This window comes from Hylobates moloch, unplaced genomic scaffold (genome assembly GCF_009828535.3).
Source record: "Hylobates moloch isolate HMO894 unplaced genomic scaffold, HMol_V3 SCAFFOLD_13, whole genome shotgun sequence".
Lineage (NCBI taxonomy): Eukaryota > Metazoa > Chordata > Mammalia > Primates > Hylobatidae > Hylobates > Hylobates moloch.
In genome coordinates, this window is record NW_026652288.1 from 94,414,059 (window position 1) to 94,434,540 (window position 20,482).

The window sequence follows — 20,482 nt, forward strand, 5'->3', positions numbered from 1 at the left end:
GACGTCGGTGGGGGAGGTGATGGTGGAAGTGGCATTAGGTTAAGCTACTAGTGGTAGACTGGAGGGGAGGAGCTAAACTAGAGGGGTTGCAAAATACAGCTTGGAGACAAATACGGAACGGTTTCATATGTGATGCTATGAAATTTAAACTGTCTTCTGTGTACTGAGAATTATTGAAGTTTTTTAAAGCTAAAGAGCAGTATCATTAGATCCATTTTACAGAAAATGAACTTTGGATAGCAGTGGGGAGAATGGACTGGAAAGGAGAGCGAATGGAGGAGAGAGAAGATCTAGGCAAAAGATGGAGAGGACTATTACTGAGTCAGTGGCAGTTGGAGAGGACAGTTTTAGGACATTTTTGTGAAGTAAAATGTATAGGATCTGGAAATCAGTTGAATGTGATGGGAGGAGTTAAAAACAACTCCCAGATATCAGGCTTGGTTGTCCAGCATGATAATGATGAGCTCCATTAACTCAGGAAAAAGACTCACCCATTAATTCAATAAATACTCCTTTACCTGCTCTGGGCCGAAAACATTAAGTGCTGAGGATACAAAAACATGTAAGTGTGATCCTGCTCTCCAGAAAGAAGACAAATAAGCCAAAAGACAATTACAGACTAGCTTGATTGGAATGCTAATGGAGCCCAGGATACTAAAGTAGTACACGGAAGGACATGAAATCCAGTCTAGTGAGGGAGGTTAGGAGGAGGTTTCTACCAAAACTACTCTCAACCTCCAGAGCTTCTCTCCCCTTTAAAAGTCAGCACTTCTGGTAAATTTTGCCTGTGGTTGTGGCTGTGTTGTCATTGTCCTTTAAGATTTAAAATGATCATTTGTAGGATTTTCTTTTCTTTTCTTTTTTTTTATAGTCTCTAAGGATATTAAGAGAAAGGCCCAGGAGGTGAATATAATGTCATTCATCAGACAGACATATAAAATAAAGTATGGGCCGGGCACAGTGGCTCACACCTATAATCCTAGCATTTTGCAAGGCTCAGGAGCTCAACACTAGCCTGGGCAACATGGTGAAACCCCATCTCTACAAAAAAATTCAGAAAATTAGCTGGACGTGGTGGTGGGTGCCTTTCGTCCCAGCTGTACGGGAGGCTGAGGTGGGATGATCACTTGAACCCAGGAGGTTGAGGCTGCAGTGAGCTGTGATCATGCCACTGTACTCCAGCCTGGGTGACAGAGTGAGACCCTGTCTCAAAAAAAAAAAAAAAAAAAAAAAGTCTGTTTATGGAGTCTTAGACATTTCTTTTAAATAAATGAAGTATTTATTGCATAGCTTTATAAATTGTGCAAGAATCCCACATAGATCTTACAAAGTACCTTTACTTTTGATGGCAAGAAATATGCCTCTGATCATTGTTTTCAGAATTCTTAAAATGAAAAATTGCCAGAATGTTATGTTATAACCAAGAAGAAAGTCATGTAAAATAATACAAAATGATAGTGAAAAAATAGAAAATTAGATGGATAAAAATAAATATATTTTTAAATCATATTTTATATTAATCTTTTTCATCTTTAAGAGTCCCCCACTTTTTACAGATAAAGTGTGAATGTGTCAAAAAATTTAAAAAAGGAAAAATTAATAACAATTTTTGCATAGATTTCCCAAGAATTTAGAAATATTCATATTTTTGTAGTATTTGAAGGTTTATCTCATTTAACCCTCACTACTACCCAGTGTGGAAGGCAGAGAAGATACTGCTGTCCTCATTTTTTTTTTTCCACATGAGGAAATTGAACTGCTCAGAGGATAAGTAACTTACAGAAAGTCACATAAGTGAGTAAATGGCAAAAACAGAACCCAGATTTTATGGCGTATTGATTGCTAACATGTTGCAGTTTGATTGGCATCTCTTCTGTAGTTGTTTATATTCATGAGGTTTTTTGGTGGTGGTTGTTAACTTGGACCTCAAACTCCCACCCTCCCTGGATGAACTATCTCACAGCAACTCATTGCCACAGGAGGACCAGGTTAAGGCAGGGTGAAACTGATCAGTGCAGCCAGAGCTCAGCATCCACAGAGCAGTTCCAAGCACCTGCCACTCCGAGGGTCCTTGTGCTGGGAACAGCTGGGGGATTTGTCTCAGTAGAGGTCTTTTTTGGGCGATAATAGGGTGTTTGTGTTCCGTTTACACTGAGAAGTGAATGTGCGACAGTGATTAGAATTATTGAGAAGACATAAAGAACCTCCAGATGATTCTTTAGAATTTCTTATATTTGTACAGAGGGCTTTGTGGAAATACTCAGATATCTGTGCATAAAGGGATAGGTTAAAGTAGTTCTTTACCATGGAATATTTGAAAAATTTGTTTTAATATTGTAATTTTTATTGTTTTTCTATTCAGAACCAGGTTTTGCTTTTCAAATTTTTGAGGAGTCTTCTTGACCCAAGGTATGTTGATAAACTTTAGTCTTTCATTATATATATGTATGTGTATATATATATATGTACGTATGTGTATATATATATATATATGAAAAATAAAAGGAAATAAAGTTACCAGCCCATGGTATCTAAATAATACAATTAGCTCTTAATTTTTTATATTAGTAGGAGCAACTGTTACACAGATAATGTGAAAATAGAAGATCTGAATGATAGATTATATCTTGAGATAATACTTTTCTTTCCATTTGAACATGAGCATATATGGTGAGTTCTCATGGGTGTAAATAAAATAATGAAGCTATGCCACAAGGACATGTTTCAGAAGAGTTAGCTTCCCCCTCTTGCCCTTGTTTCACTCTTGCCTACTCCTAACTTCATGTGGGAGATTGTTGGTGGCTCTACTTTCCAAAGTTAACACTTGGTTCCCAGCCTACCTCTAAATGTATTACCTTTTAAACTCTGACTTAATATGTTTAGTTTTAAACAACTTCCTGATGGTGTGGGAAGGAAAGTTTGTGTTTTTTCAACTGCTACTCTGATGTTTATATCAAATAAAAGCAAACTCAAGGAGATGATGAAATTAATAATGGATTTGTAGGCAAAGCAGTTCTGCATATGAGGTTTTAAAGTTTTGCTGTAACTACATAGAGTACATTGGGAGTTGAGGGCAGTAATATTTAATATCCTTTAAGATAGTTACTCTTGACTAGTAGTGTGCATCAGAATCACCTACGAAGCTTTTAAAAATTCAGATGGCTTGTCCCAACCCACAGAATGACTGGGAGTTGGAATATTTTGATGCACACCTAGAGTTAAGCATGGTTTACATGTAATTTTCCAAGATGACGTAGCTTTCATATCAGACATACAAACTTATGCTGGCCATTGAAAACAACTATTTACTTACGTTAGCAATTGTAATATCAGTTTGGGTTATTTCCGTGTTCTGTGAGATTTTAAAATACCAAAATACCAGTAATTTTGTTGGTTGTAAAATTTTTTTGAAAGCTCAACCATTTAAATCTTGAATAGGCTGTGGTACATTTAAATTTAGTCAAACAAATATATATGTGTAGATGTTTACTAAGAGCAGACTGATTACAAACCCCCCTCTACTTGTGTTCAAGACGTTTTCAAAGTATCTGTGTTTTAATTCTCTGTCCTCAGATTATTACTGAGGGTAGACATCCTTTTTTTTTTTTTTAATTCCTGTTAATCATGTGTATTTCCCTCAGAGTCAGTTCGGGCCCTTTTCTACTCCCAGAATTAACTGATGGAAAGATTTTAGAATTGGAGTTGGGAGTGGGAGGGAAGGAAGGAAGGTGGGTAGAGGTGGGGAGAGCTGGGAGGGGGAGACATGAAAGTAGGGCAGAGGACAGAGCTCAGGGGAGGAGGAAGGAAACGCCAGCCCCACTTCTCAGCCCTTTCTCCAAAGCCTGCCCACCTCTTCTTCTGTGGCACAGTTCCCTCTTTTCCTCTCCCATACTTTTCCCAGTGTTAGATCCATTCACTGCTCTGCCCTTAGGATAATTTATTTTAATCAAGTCCCTTTCCTCTGCCATCCTACCTGAAGAGACTCAAGCAGGAATGACAGGGGAAGGTCAGCTTTCAACTTGGCATTTTCTCAAATCAAGTGTGGAAATTGATGGTGACCAAATATATATTTTTTTTATTTTAAAAAAAAAACAGTATTAGGTAATGTAAATATCTGTGTCAAAGACATAGTGTTCTACTTTGAGAATCCCAGTTCTTGGATTCATCATATTTTATCCTCTTACTTTATGTCTTATATAGGAGGTAGGCATTGATGTAGATTATGCTCTAAACTTTTTGAATTTGATGTTTGGCATTTCAATCGTTTTTTAATAAAAAGCAAATACAAATAATATACCTGCTTTGGTATTGCAGTCACTATTTAAAATAAATATTACAAAAAAAAGGCATATCACAAGTATCAAAGGTCTTCAATGGACAGTCTTGCCCCATTGTTACCTATATCTAGATTTGAAAGATGTTAGTTAGGTAAGACCCTTTACGAGTGCTGTGAAAGTTGTTTTGTTCACCAGTAAACCACAAATCATTTTACTTGAGAAACAGGTATATTTTATTTCCCTAAGCTAAACCTAACCAGGATAATTACTTCTCACACATTATTCCTTTCCTGTCATATCAATTCAGGCGCAAGGTCCTTTCTTACCGACCTTGAAAAGAGGCAGCGCGCTCACAGCCCTTCCTCTCTCCTTCCCCAAAAAGTGACATGACCAGGAATGACCTCACTCTGACAGCCAAATTTCTAGCTTTACTTTTGTCTACCAGAAATTAAGAGCCTTGAAGTAACCAGCTTACCTTAGCTCTGCCTTTAAAAAGAGCTCACTTTTGTATTGATTTGCCTCCAAAATATCAAAGACTGAGTGTTCTGCTTTGAGAGTCCCAATCCTTGGAGTCATCATATTTTATCCTCTTACTTTATGTCTTCCATAGGAGGCAGGCATTGATTTAGATTATGCTCTAAACTTATTTTTGAATTTAATGTTTGGCATTTCAATCATTTTTATATAAAGAACATTTTAAATGATAGCATCTCAAGGTAATCCATAAAAGCCTCTTTAACCCACAGTGTAAGTAAATATATAATACTAGTAACATATTGAGTTCTGGATTGAGGGAGAGAAAGTAGGTTAAGAAGGTTGAGTGCTGAGGGAGTAAAGAAAAAAGAGGAAGTTCTCCCTTTTTTGCTTTGAGAGTGGTTGTTAGACAAAGTTTTGATTTGTATAAGGTTTGTTTTTGGTATCCTTTGAACCCTACCTCCACCCCATTCTGTTCCCTTCTTTCCAGGGATGCAGGGTACACATACTTCTTCAAGCTCTTTGCATTATAGGCAAAAAGAATCCAAATTACCTTCCTCCATTTCCCCATCAAAACTGTTTTCTAGTTGCTTTGTCAATTTCTGTATTGTATGGCCCCTTTTACAATGAGGAATATATAAATAACATATGAAAACAATGAAGCATATAAAAGATAGGGAAAAAACTCAACACCTTTTCCTAATACAGTTGACCTCAAGGGTAAGAAGAAAGCAGAGCGCATGGATTGGTTTATATTAGTCTCTGATTGACTAACTTCTCATTACATTTTAGCTGTTTTTTAGTGACTGTGCGTGTTAACTAACCTAAAGTAAAGGATTAGAGTCCTTTCAGGTACTGGGAAAACTGAGGGAGTACGGAATACGGATATAGGGTCAAAACAACATCAAGAATAGGTAGACTGGCCCCGGCTAGCAGTTTACTTGACAGCCAAGTGTGAAATATTTTTGCCTTTGTTTCTTCTCTTTTTGTTCTTTTTAAGCAATAGATATTTTTAACCTCCAGGTTTTTTCCCCTATGAAACTCCTAAAGCAGCATTATGAAAGAAAACAGTTATTTTGAGATGAGGACTGCTGGTGTGTATGTATCATCTCAGAGTGTTGCTTTTTTTGCTCTTGCCCCCAACACCTGAGTTAATAGGATTCTCATTCTTGTATGTATAATTTATGCATATTTAATTTAACGTTTACATGTATGGTCAGGCACGGTGGCTCATGCCTGTAATCCCAGCACTTTGGGAGGCCAAGGCAGGCGGACCACACTGTAGGTCAGGAGTTCGAGACCAACCTGGCCAACATGGTGAAACCCCGTCTCTACTAAAAATACAGAAGTTAGCCAGGCGTGGTGGTGCACGCCTGTAGTCTCAACTACTCAGGAGGCTGAGGCAGGAGAATCGCTTGAACCTGGGAGGCAGAGGTTGCACACACACGTGCACACACACACACAAACATTTACAAGTATCAAGTTGTTTTTGAGGGGGTAGTTTTTATTATGTCAACAGCTTTTTTAAAAGAGTAGGTCATCCAGTTGAATTCGTGTGTATATTTCTCTATGTCTTTACCCAGTGTCTTTGTGTTATCTTTGTTATGTAAATGGTTTCCTCAGTCAAATTAATTGACCTGCAAAGATATTGGTGGCGTCTGTACATAGAAAGATTAGATAGTTTTAGGGGGAGAGGGGGTTAATCCTCCAGAAGCAAATTACTTGCCTGAATTAAGGCCAACAGCTTGGGAGAGAGGATTTGCATCCTCTTCCAATTATTTCCTTTGGGACAGCTGCTATGTAAAGCCCCACTCTACCCCCACGCCCTGGGTGCATTCCTGCTGGCCATGAATTCTCACAGGAGTTCTCTTGATGTGCTTACACCCAGCTGCAGGTTCCTTATGCAGTGGGGATGCTTAAAGGTTAATACAAAAGGACACGTGTTTTTTGTGAGGCCATGAGCTGCATGAGGAGTAAAGAGAATGTGCAAGTATATTTATATTCTGAATATTTTCCCCAGTATGATTTTCCTGGTAATGTCGATTTAGCCTTTGTTAACAATATTCTGAAGCCCTCTGAAACACATAGTATGATTTTCCTGTAGGAAAAAAACGCATACGTCACATTGTATCTGAAAGTGTTTAATCAGAGTAAAGTAAGAATTGAACATTGTTAAGAAAATGAGTAACTTTGCCAAGGAGCAAAATATAGATTATGGAAATAGTTATGCATTGGATTTTAGTTGAATCTGTCAGTGTTTCTGTGGATATTTTTGAAGGGACATTTTGAGATATTGACACTCAGTATTGAAATAGCATATTTCAAAGGTAACATACAAAGTTAGGAGATTATATATGTTCATGAACTTTGACATATTAAAAAAAATACCTACTTCAGTGAGTGCCTACAGTGGCCAAGGTGATTGTTAGTTTGGCCTGGCGTACCCCTAGATCTTATATCTTTGGTTAGTATTTTGCTAACAACTCAAATTCAACCTTTTAAATTGTAACACATCATCACCTCCTAATCACCAGTCAGCTCCTCTCTCTCTCTCTCTCTCTCTATATATATATATATATTACATATATATAGTTCTTTATTCCTTTAATCAGTACTTACCTATAATGAAATTGTTATTTATACTCACTTTTTCCAACCTAAACCTCTTCTCTCTTAACAATTAATATCATAAACTCATTTATTTTATGTAGCAATTTACTGAGTAACTACAGCTTACCAAGCACTTGACCGGCATGGGAGATAAAATGATGAATAAGACAGGGCCCTGCCTTCAGAGAATTTACATTCTAATGGAGAAAGATAGGCAAAAGCAGGTAATTATGTATAAGTATCTTAAATAAAATCCTGAGAGTGCTGATCAAGTTTTCACTTTCCTTTATCCATTCCCACTCCACCTTGTCACCACACTGCACAGAAACAGTTACCAAAATCTATAAACTCTACCTCTTCTCTATCTCTTATATGTGATTTTTCTTCTTGTCTTTACCCCTACTGCCCTGGTTTAGGCACTTAACATCCCCCCTCTGGTTTCTTTTGCTGGTTTCCCAACTGTAATCTCCCAACAGGCTCTTCCTGCTACACAGAAAAACCAATTCAGTGAGACCACAATATTACAGTAGAGAAAGAGATTAATTAACACAGAACTAGCCACATGGGAGGACTGGTGTAATAACTTATTACTTAAGTCAGTTTCCTGGAGAACTCAGAGGCTAGGGCTTTTATGGATAATTTGGTGGGCAAGGAGCTAGGGAATGGGCACTGCTGACTGGTTGGAGATGAAATTATAGTAGTGTGGAAAATGGTCCTTGTGTGTTGAGTCTGCCTCAGTGGGGGCCACAGGACCACTTTAGTCATGAGTCCCAGGTCTGGTTGGAGTCAGAAGATGGCCAGAATGCCAAAGTCTGAAAACATCTCCAGAGACCAATCTTAGGTTCTATAATAGTGGTGTTATCTATAGGAGCAGTTGGGGAAGTCACAAATCTCATGATGTCTGGCCATATGACTCCTTGAGCAGCAAGGGATTATAGAAAGGCCCGCTAGGTTACAATGGCTGGCTATCATTTAGCTACACCTATATTTTAGCAGAATTCAGGCTCTTCCCATAATCCCGATCTTGTAGTCTTTATTAGTCTTACAAAGGTGGTTTTGGTCCCTGAGCATGGAGAGGGTTAATTTTAGGGGGACTGTTATCATCCTTGCGTCAAAGTTAAACTGTAAATTAAATTCCACTCATGGTTAGCTTGGCCTGTGCCCAGGAATGAGCGAGGACAGCCAGCCTATGAGGCTTGTCACAAGACGGAGTCAGCCATGCTAGATTTCTCTCACCGTCATCATCTTTGAGATGGCAGCTTCATAACCAGGTGGCTTTTCCGTTTTTGAACAGGCAGATAATGATAATGTTCTCTGCCACTTTCTTAAAGCTCTTTCAGTTCCCATTACCTAAGGTGAAATCCAGTTTTCCTGGTATACAGGGCCGTTCTTGATACAAAAGGACTCAGCCCACCTGGCCAGCAGCATTTTCTTCCATCTTCCCATGTCTCTTCTCTCCTTTATTCCTGAGCAGTGCTGACCTATGTGTTCGTAAGGTACACTACACATTGCCATTCTTCCCTTCACATACCTGTTCCTCCCTCCTCATCCACATTGTTTTCTTGAGAGCAGTTTACTTATATGTAGTAATAGCTGTAAAGTCATTTTAGGGAAAAAAACATTTTTTTTTTCCTTTTCAGGTTCTTGGTTTAGACACTCTACTGAAAACAAAACTCAGATTAACAAAAGAAAAACAAACAGAAGCCTTTTTTTTTTTTTTTTTTTGAGACGGAGTCTCGCTCTTTCGCCCAGGCCAGATTGCAGTGGCGCTATCTCGGCTCACTGCAAGCTCCCGGGTTCACGCCATTCTCCTGCCTCAGTCTCCCGAGTAGATGGGACTACAGGCGCCCACCACCGCGCCCGGCTAATTTTTTGTATTTTTAGTAGAGACGGGGTTTCACCATGTTAGCCAGGATGGTCTCGATCTCCTGACCTCGTGATCCGCTCGCCTCAGCCTCCCAAAGTGCTGGGATTACAGGCGTGAGCCACGGCGCCCGGCCTAGAAGCTTATTAATGTGTGATGTACCCATCATGTGGGACAGGCCTCAGTTCAAAAGTGTCTCTCTCAAGGCAGTGGCTTAGGGGCTTTGCTTAAACAGTATTTTAACAAAAAGCCTTAAATCTTACATAGTGACAAGACAGGAAAGGGCAGTTCCAGCCTTGTAAAAGGTGGAAACGTGTGAAGAGATAGTAAAATCTGTTCCCAGATTCCACTGGTACCTGCTGGTGCCTTCTCTGGGCCAGTAAGCAAGTGCTGTCTCCAGTAAAGAATGTTATGTCCTGCCATCAGGCAGATGGAGGCAGGGGCAGAGAGGTTCCCCGCATTTTCATTGTCTTTAACAATCCTCAATATTTTGGGGAGACGTATTTGATTGTTCGGTGCCCCCTTTGAAACTTTACTTTCAGAAAGTTTCACATATTAAAAGCTAGGTGGGTAGCTCTGGAGAGATTTTGGGTTAGAGGTTTTGACATAACAGTTTGGCAGAGGGGAGAAAATCATAGATCAAAACAAGTGGAAAGGAACAAATTTGGGTACATTGTCCCATATCTTATTGAAACAGTCTTTTAGTCCTGAGAATTACTCTGTTCAGTTGATCAGTTGTATCTTATTTCAGGAGGTGATGTTGTGGACAGGTTTTGTTTTTTTTTTTAATCAAAATTAACTCTATGGTATAGACAAACATATTTAGCAAGAGGCATGTCTATGGGAGCAAAAGAGAAACAAAGTTTAATGTTTGGAGCAGTCTGTTAGCGAGTTTAATTCTGGAGCACAGTCAGCTGAGAAGATTTTTATATTTGTTTTCAAAATATCTGCAGTTGAAGTAAAAGTAAACTGGTAATTTTGACAGATTTTTCTGGATTGCTGTTTGCATCAAAATTTCAGTGAACTTTTTTCCATAAATAATTTGTATGATTTCTTCGAAGTTTATATCAAGTTGTGTAACTTTAGCTTGCAGGGCTTCAGGGAAAGCACACTTTAAAACTTAATGATTTCAAGTCAGAAAGGTAGGAGAAAAATTAGAAACATAAGTCTGGGAGTCATAGCCAGATAGTGGAGGAAACTAAAAATTCAGGATTTAGTCCAGGTAATAAAAAAACTCAAAAATATTCAACAGGTCTAGAATCTAATAACAGATGTGCTGTAGTTTTCTTCTGAAACATAAGTTGTCTCTTTATAATTACCCCCATTCTTACTAAAGATATTTACAGTAATTACACTAATTTAATTATTAAAACCAGTTTTAGCCTTATTATACTTGGCCTGATCATTTGCATAAAGTGCAACAAGGATAGTGATTGGCCATGTAGACTCTTTTTTTTTTTTAATCTGCTTTGTTGGAATTTATTATAAGAAACCTTAGCTTATACCTTTAAAAGACTCTACAGGCCAGGAATTCAAGACCAGCCTGGGCAACATAGTGAGACCTCATCTCTAAAAAAAATAAAAATGAAAAATTAGCCAGGCATAGTAGTCACACCTATAATCCCAGCTATTCAGGAGGCTGAGGCAGAAGGATTGCTTGAGCTAAGGAGTTTAAAGTTAAACAGTGAGCTGTGATCGCGCCACTGCCATTGCACTACAGCCTGGATGACAGAGGGAGACCTGTCTCCAAAAAACAAAAAAGCCTTTTCAGGGTAGCCATGGACTTTACCAATAGTAAATCAGTGGCCAGCATAGTAATCAGATTTTACCAGTAATACTTGGGTGAATTCATTTTTGCTTGGAGTCCCCAGAATATTCTGAGGTTCCTGGGCCTGTCAGAAAGTGACATTCTTTACTTACTGCAAGGCTGAGAACCATGTAGGCATGGCACCAGGCCAGTTCTTCTGAGGGCTTTAATGGCCCCTTAAAGTTAACCTTAGTTTCTTAAAGTAGTCTGAAAATACGACATCCCAGCCTGCATAGAATTAGAATAATTCAAATAACATTTATACCTGATGTGATTATAGAGCTGAATTATTCTTTCTGTCCCTGAAATCATTAGGCTCTTATTTCTATTAGCTTATAAAGCTCATGTTTCCTTCCTATGTAGAAGGACAATATATACTTTCTTTTCATGACTATCAGAGAAATAACAAATTTTATTAAAATTTGAAAGATTAGGCTGGGTGAGGTGGCTCACACCTGTAACCTCAGCACTTTAGGAGGCTGAGATGGGCAGATTGCTTGAGCCGAGGAGTTCAAGACCAGTCTGGGCAACACAGTGAAGCCCTATCTCTATAAAAATTAGCAGGGCATGGTGGTGCACACCTGTAGTCCCAGCTACTTGGGAGGCTGAGGTGAGAGAATTGCTTGAGCCGGGGAGGTCGAGGCTGCAGTGAGCCATGATCATGCCACTGCACTCCAGCCTGGCCAACAGAGTGAGAGTCTGTCTTAAAAAAAAAAAAAAAAAGATTTGAAAAATTACATTTTGGCATTTGATTATTAGTCAAACCGGGAAAGTGGAAAGTGACCAAATCCCCTACAGCTAGCTGTCTTAGATCTGCTGTTACATTAACTTGATGTGTCAGAATCTTTGCTGTCAGGCAATGATGAACTTGCCTGCATTGTTCTGTGCCTCTTAAAAGTTTATGAGGGATTGTGGCTGTTCCTATATGCGGAAATACCGTTAGCTCTGTGGATCGTGGCAGTCTTGATGGGGAGCAAAGAGACCAAGGATGCACTGGATTCCTTCTTGCCAGAGGAAAGTTTCTGTCTCAGTCAATGCTTGTCAAGTTTGTAGAGACCATTGTGTTTGTATGTTACAGTTTCATACAGATTTTATAGATATTGTCTTTGCTACCTGTAATAATCACATTTAACGTATTTTTCAGGCAGATTGGAACATTCACTTATGTTTTGCTTAGTTGGCACAGGATTACATTTGGCATTTTTAACTCGGAATGTGTATGGAAAGCTGAAAGTTCAGCTTAAAGGCTTTGTGATTTGAATGACAACTATAGGGAAAATAGGGGTTTTTGTTGTTGTTGTTGTTGTTTGTTGCTGTTGTTGTTGTTTTTTAACTGAGACAGAGTCTCTCACTGTGTTGCCCAGGCTGGAGTGCAGTGGTGTGATTTCGGCTCCCTGCAACCCCTGCCTCCCGAGTTCAAGTGATTCTTCTGCATTTGTCTCCCGAGTAACTGGGATTACAGGTACGCACCACCATGCCTGACTAATATTTTGTGTTTTTAGTAGAGATGGGGTTTCACCATGTTGCCCAGGCTGGTTTCAAACTCCTGGCCTCAAGTAATCCACCCACCTCAGCCTCCCAAAGTGCTGGGATTACAGGCATGAGCGACCACACCCAGCAGTTTTTTTTTTTTTTTTTTTTTTTTACTCTAGCTTGTTGTGGGTGATATATTTGCATTCGCAGTCTAAAAGGTACTGGGTAGTCAAAAGGGGGCCACCACATCTAAGGACTGGATATATGGGATAGAGCAGAGAATTTAAGCAGACAGGATTTAGGCTAAGCCGAAGTGGACCTAAATTGTAAAAACAATACATGAAGGAGGTTGTGAAATCCTCTTCCTTAGAGAAATGAAAGATTAATCTAGACTGGCCTATTTAGATAGTTTTTAGAGTGAGGGGGTGGGACTAGACTAGCCTTTAAAAAAATTCCAACACAATGTGTATTTTCTTTGTCAAATATTAGGAAGTCAAAATTTGAATTTTATTTATTTTTTAATTTTTATTTTACTTTAAGTTCTGGGATACGTGTGCAGAATGTGCAGGTTTGTTACATAGGTATACGTGTGCAATGGTGGTTTGCTAAACCTATTGACCCGTCCTCTAAGTTCCCTCCCCTCGCTCCCCACCCCACAACAGTCCCTGGTGTGTGTTCTTCCCCTCCCTGTGTCCATGTGTTCTCATCGTTCAACTCCCTCTTATGAGTGAGAACATCTGATGTTTGGTTTTCTGTTCCTGTGTTGGTTTGTTAAGCATGATGGCTTCCAGCTTCATCCATGTCCCTGCAAAGGACATGATCTCATTCCTTTTTATGGCCACATAGTATTGCATGGTGTATTTGTACCACATTTTCTTTATCCACTCTATCATTGATGGGCATTTGGGTTGGTTCCATGACTTAGCTATTGTAAATAGTGCTGCAATAAACATACGTGTGCCTATGTCTTTATAGTAGAATGATTCATATTCCTTTGGGTATATACCCAATAATGGAATTGCTGGGTCAAATGATATTTCTGGTTCTAGCTCCTTGAGGAATTGCCATACTGTCTTCCACAATGGTTGAACTAATTTACATAATTTGAATTTTTGAATAATTTTAATGTGGGCTAGACGTGGTGGCTCACATCTGTAATCCCAGCACTTTAGGAGGCTGAGGCACGTGGATTGCTTGAGCCCAAGAGTTCAAGACCAGCCTAGGCAACATGGTGAGACCCCATCTCTACAAAAAAATCAAAAATTAGCCAGGCGTAGTGCCCCACACCTATAGTCTCAGTTACTCAGGAAGCAGAAGTGGGAGGATCACTGGAGCCCGGGAGGCAGAGATTGCAGTGAGTTGAAATTATACCACTTCACTCCAGATGACAGAGTGAGGCTGTCTAAAAAAAAAAAAAAAAGAATTTGATGTATGTTTTTCAAAACTGATATATATTTTTCGTCTTCCCTAGAAATGGTTCAGTTTACAGAGTTGTAATTTGAAATGATTTTCACAATTTGAGTAAGAGTGGATATGTGCTCCAACTTGAATTCTGTAGTAGGCAGGGTTTGTGTGTGTGTTTCACAAAGCACACACATGCTTTCTTCTAAAACTGACAAAAGAAAGCAGTGGGTATATTGCAAAGCAGATAGTTAATAGAAGACTAACAGATAGCTTTGGGAAATGGATATAGCAAATTTATGTGGAAGACTGATAAGCAACAGTCGGAAATGGATGTAAATCATTAATGCTCCAGCTAACTTATTAAAGTTTTGATTATATTGATGTGGCCTGATCATTTCCCATCAGACACATTATTTCTCTCACAATGAATCCATCAAAATCTATTCATCTGGGTGATTTGCTTGGTTTGATGCATATTCACAACTTTGTTTCTCGTAAATGGTTGTGTCAATAAATTTTCTGGAAAGAATTAAGTACTATTATTCATACTTATGTCTAGTCTTAATTTGCTCCATAGTCTTGCATTTATAAGACATATTAACAGAAGTCTGATGTAAATGAAATACCAACAATTTGGCATAAAACACAACCTACAATTTGGCATAAACCTCTGGAAAGCACACTGGCTCATCTGAATATGGGGAAACATTGGTTAACATTCCCATTTTCTTTTACCTAATAGTGTTCTCTTGAGACACAACCTTGATCCCTCTGATAATAAGATAAATCAGTCTGCGTTGGTGATGTGTGTGGGGATTTTTCCCCACACACCAATCAAGCAGTTCTCTAGTGGGCACCAACTGGGTAGCCTACAATTTCACTCATTTCTGACACTATGTATCTGGAGTTACTGTCAGATCCTTGCCAACTGAAGAATCACAAGGTTCATAAATTTTGAAAGGAGAGCTTTATTTCAGATAAAGAGTTGCAGCCTGCAAAGTGGCCGTTCTACAGGCTGGGAAGTGTAGCCTCTGGCAGAAGCTGAAAACAAGCAGTTCAAGGGAGGGGTAAAAGGAACAGTAATTTATGCTGAGTAGCTAAGTGTATATATTCAGTAACCTATAGGAAGAGTCATGAATATTTATGAAAGGAGAAATAAGCAGATGCACAATCGAGCTTCATGCCTTTTCGTGGGACCCATGTTCAAAATATGGCAGCATTACCACAATCCAAAGGGGCAGTTTTCAGCCCTCTGACATCAAAAGGTGAAGCAGATGACACGGAAACCCTCACTGCATGTCCTCTGCCATTTGGCAAAACAGTTGTGGAGGTGGTGGTTAGTGTTTAGGAAAGGATGTATTGTGAAACTGGTGAGCTATCACATTGAAACAGCAAAGGTGGAGGAGGAGTCTGGTCACAACCTCAGACAGTTGGCTAAAGGCAATGAAAGAATGAGCCATCTATTTTTTGTTTTCCAGAGCTGGTTTCTTTTTACTCCTTAGGAAAGAATTCTGGTTAAAGGTTAATAAGGAAGGGGCATACTGAGGCATGTCTGCCCTGCCATCCTATCATGGCTGGGAACTCAATTTTTCAGGTGGAGTCTGTTACCAAACTGAACCTGGGTCCACTTACCTGGTGCAGTAAAGCCAAACACCCACATTGAGGTTTGCAGTGAGAGAACGGAGGGCATTTCTTTGCAGGGCACCAAGCAAGGAGAATCGGCAGCTCATGCTTAAGACCAGACATCCCTGATGGCTTACAGGAAGAGTTTTTAAAGACAGGGGAACATTTCAGGAAAGCAGAAATTACAGGCCAAATTGCAAATCACTACATGGAGGTTTTATACATTGATTTCGCTCAAAAAGGTGGGATATCTTGAAGTGGGGGTCCTATATGGCATAGGTGGATTCAGAGATTCTTTGATTTGCAATTGGTTAAGGAAGCAAGGCTTTGCCTAAGTACTTGGGATCGGCAGAAGGAATATTAAGGTTTGGCTTGTGGGCGTGACTCTCTCCAGACCCTTTAGGAAGCAATCTAGAGCAAACAACAGCAGACAGAGCTCAGTCCTCAGGGGCCCCCTTATCTGAGTTCTGCATGACAGTGGTTGGCATTTTCCATCTGGTTGTGGTGCAGGTTTGAGAAAAACAACTCAGGGACATATGTTAAGATGTTATCTTTAATTTCTACAGGGAATCAAACATCTTGTGGCTCTAACCTACTTGGGTGGCTATTGTTGTAAGCTCTTTCTTTGTTATCAGGTTACTCATTTACTTCTAAAGACTAGCTAGATGCGTGGAATTTCCCTTGAAGAGATTCAATATTTTTCTTTATTTTCATGCTTGAAAGAGGGGAAGGTGTGTGGCAGGCCCCTAAGAGAGGCCCCTGCTCCATCTCAGTTTCATTAAGTTGGTTGGAGAGCTTAGGATTTTCCTTTTATTTCTCTTCCCACAGGCTTAGTCCCACAAAACTAGCCCCTACTTCAGGTACTGAGCATAAGCCCCAGGCTGTAACCTGTGCTTCTGAGCAACTATGACTTTAAATCAGGATACCCTTGACCCTCCTCCCCAGATTCGATTAATTTGCTAGAGCAGCTCACACAATTCAGGGAAAACCTTACTTACATTTACTTAATAATAAGGGATATTACAAAGGATATAGGGGAACAGCCAGATAGAAGAAGAAATGCATAGGGCGAGCTATGTGGGAAGGGCCAGGGAACTTCCATGCCCTCTTGGCGCACACTGCCCTCCGAGACCCTCCACATGTTCAGCGATCCAGAAACTCCCTGAACTTAGTCCTTGGGGTTTTTATGGAGGCTTTATTATGTAGACGTGATTGATTACATCGTTGGCCATTGGTGATCAAGTCAACCTTCAGCCCCTCTTCCGTCTCCAGAGGTGTCAGGGCTGGGGTGGGACTGAAAGTTCCAACCCTCTAATCATGTGGTTGGCTCTCCTGGCAACCAGCCCTTATCCTGAGGCTGTCCAGGAGCCCCCAGCCCTCAGTCATCTCACTAGCATGTAAGAAGATAACACTTTGGAAAGCTTAACGATTTTAGGAGCTGTGTGCTTATCATATCACAATATTATATTCCCACATAGAGAACTGCCGTGTCCCTAGATTTATCATGTGCTGCTTCTAATTTCTCCATGTAGGACTTTCTGATAGGGTTTATTCCTGATTATCTCTGAGTTTATAGCCCTAGTCCTTGTAGTTTTCAGCCCTCTATTCTATGTTTTTGTGGGCGAAAGATTACCTAGGTGCCAAGGCAAGAGACTGAAGGCACAAACTATTTCAGTGTAATAAAGAAAATAGTTAAAATAAGAATAATCATAATGCAAATTAGATACAGAGATGATCATGGACAATTATCAATCATTATTATAAACATTAATCATTAGCTTTTAGTATTACTCTTTGTTGCATTACTAATATAACCTAGGAATAACCGGCGGGTATAGGGTCAGGTATTGAAGGGACATTGTGAGAAGTGACCTAGAAGGCAAGAGGTGAGCCTTCTGTGACGCCCGCATGGATAAGGGCCGCTTGAGGGCTCTTTGGCCAAGTGGTAACGCCAGTGTCTGGGAAGGCACCCGTTACTTAGCAGACCGCGAAAGGGAGTCTCCTTTCCTTGGAGGAGTCAGGGAACACTCTGCTCCACCAGCTTCTTGTGGAAGGGCGGGTATTATCTAGGCCTGCCCGCAGTCATCCAGAGGCCTAAACCCCTCCCTGTGGTGCTGTGCTGCTTCGATGGCCACTCTCCTTGTCCACTTTCATGTTCCTCCTGTACTCCTGGTTCCTCTTCGAAGTTCGTAGTAGATAGCGGTAGAAGAAATAGTGAAAGTCTTAAAGTCTTTGATCTTTCTTGTAAGTGCATAGAAGAACCATGATCATGTGACTTGCTTCACCTTATCACTTAGAAGATTCATCCTCCTTACCCTGCCCCCACTTGTCTTGTATGCAATAAATATCAGCGCGCCCAGCCGTTTGAGGCCACTGCCGGTCACCACGTCTTGGTGGTAGTGGTCCCCCGGGCCCAGCTATTTTCTCTTTATCTCTTTGTCTTGTGTCTTTATTTATTAAATCTCTTGTCTCCGCACACGGGGAGAACACCTGCTAAGTCCCATAGGGCTGGACCCTACACGTTTTCTTCCTCTGTTTGAAGGCAGTCCAATGTACTGTCTACATTCATTTCAGTTCAATTCAATATATATTTACATCAGATTACTGAGCACTATTTATTTTGTCTTAATGATGGGTAAACAATTATGAATGCAATACCATGGACTTTACAATGTAGTTGGGGACACAGATACTTAAACAGGTGATTTTCAAGTTGTGGGTAAGAACTAAGGTGGTGGTATACATAGGGAATAGCCAGTCACTGAACAAACTTCTGTATTAAAGGCAGTTATAAGATACAAAAAAAAAAAAGAACACTCTTTCCTTGGAATTTATAGCCAATTTGAGGAGATACTGAATTAGCCCATCAGCAAGTATTGAAAGTTCCAAGCAGCAGTTTATCGTTTACCCACCTCTGGTCAGGACTGAGTATCACAAAGTTCTTAAATTAGGGAAAATGCCCTGTGTCTAAATACAGTCTCTTTTTCTTTAACCCAAGCTTCTTATTAGTAAAAGTAGAAGCACTACTTACTATCACTTATGAATAATTACAAAATCCAAATTGTTCTTTCTGGAGTCCAGAGAGTCCCACCCTGTGGCTATTGATGTACTGTACATGGTTACAAGTGTGCCTGGAGACTGTCTCAGCTCTTGAGACCACCAGAGTCCCTTGTGAGCAGTCTTACTTCACTACAGTGGACCAAACAAATATCTTATTTTCTGTGTGCCACAATATGAGAAAAGCTGGAAACTGCTTCTTTAGACCGTGTGCTTTAACCTTTCTTCAGAACTGGGCTAGTTTTCCGAGCAATCATTGTTGTATCTTATTAACCCTGTTCCAGTTATTTATATAATAATGAGCTTTAGTTCAGGAATTCTGAAGAGAAGATAGGACTCTCAGAAGGAACTAACTTCTTTTGAAGCTAGAGAGAGGATGATTCTTAGGTCTCCAATGAACAGTTGGTTTCCTAAGTAGCTACTTTCCGCCATCAGTAATTGAGTGCTTGAGTGCCCAGCATGATGCAATTAATATTCTACTTCCAAAACTTTTGTGTAGGCATTATGAATAGCAGGCTATGTGAGTAGCTGGTGTACTAGGCAAATGAACCCATAAATATTGTGTATTTTAGTATTACTCCTGTATTTATTATACAATAACCAAAAAAATTAGTCCTCACTATGTGCAAGACATTGATTAGCTTCAAAAATTTACTACTGAGAAGATACCTGGTACCTACTCCTCACAGAATTTATAGTGTTTTAGAGAAGGTAGATAATTAAACAAGTCATTGCAATGTGATATGATTGATGCTATGAAGAACATAAAGAAGAAACACTGAGATTGGAAGATGGTTATATATAGTTACTTAGAGATCAAAGTATTAGGACTAAATTGGGTGGCTCTTGTTTCTTTTAGAATAAAACACAACTTTTGGTATGATTTAGAAGAGTTTCAACTGAATGTTACTTCCTTAATTATTCAACATAACCTGAGTAATATTGCAACTTACAATGCCTCTTATGTAATGTACAGTTTGCTCAAGTAACCTAAATAGCATTGAGACTTTCAATTCATATTTTTATCTGACCAGCAGGTAGTCCTAGTTTTAATGTAATGTGCTTTTTACTGGTAGCTTTTAATTATAGATGTGATTAAATAATGCTACAATTGAGTATTCTCTTTTGTGTTTTTAGGGAAGGTATTCATATAAATCAAGAATTACTGCAAATATCTCCTTGTATCACAGAGCAGTTCATTGAGCTGTTGTGTCAGTTCAACCCAACCCAAGTTATAGAGACTCTGCAAGTCCTTGAGTGCTACCGTCTGGAAGAAACTATTCAGGTGAGACGAACAATGTAGAAGAGACAAGAGTAAACTCTTCTTAACATTCTCCATTTGACAGATGATCAAAGAAAAGGGGAAAAAATATATAATTTCTTTTTTAAACCTTATAAATTCTTAGTTGAGACACACTCCTGAAAACAAAAGTCAGATTAACAAAAGAAAAACAAAAAGAGGTTTATTGATATGTGCTATTCCCATCATGTAGGAGAGACCTCAGTTCAAAAGTATCTTTCTCAAGGCAGTGGCTTAGGGGCTTTGCTTAAACAGTATTTTAACAAAGAGCCTTAAATCTTACATAGTGACAAGATAGGAGAGAGCAGTTCCAGCCTAGTAAAAGGTGGGAACATGTATGGGAAGATAGTCAACTGTGTTTCCAGATTCCTCCCGTGCTTGCTGGTGTCTTCTCCGGGCCAATAAGCGAGTACTATCCAGTAAAGAATGTATGTCCTGCCATCAGGCAGATAGAGGCGGGAGCAGAGGATTCCCCTGCATTTTCATTGTCTTTAACTTAACAATCCTCAGTATTTGGGGGAAACTTATTTTGGTTTTGTTCGGTGCCCCCTTTGAAACTTTACTTTTAGAAAGTTTCACATATTAAACGCCAG

General features: G+C 39.5%; 1 protein-coding gene across 6 annotated transcripts in view; it reads left to right on the plus strand.

Moving 5' to 3' along the window:
• Window positions 1-20,482, plus strand: part of VPS8 (VPS8 subunit of CORVET complex) — a 234,631-nt gene that overhangs the window by 125,351 nt on the left and 88,798 nt on the right. For all 6 annotated transcript variants that reach the window (XM_032171818.2, XM_058426256.1, XM_058426252.1 and 3 more), the window contains 2 exons: window positions 2,363-2,409; window positions 19,727-19,874. In XM_032171818.2, the coding sequence (XP_032027709.1) occupies window positions 2,363-2,409; window positions 19,727-19,874 (195 nt within the window). The remainder of the gene's footprint in view (window positions 1-2,362; window positions 2,410-19,726; window positions 19,875-20,482) is intronic.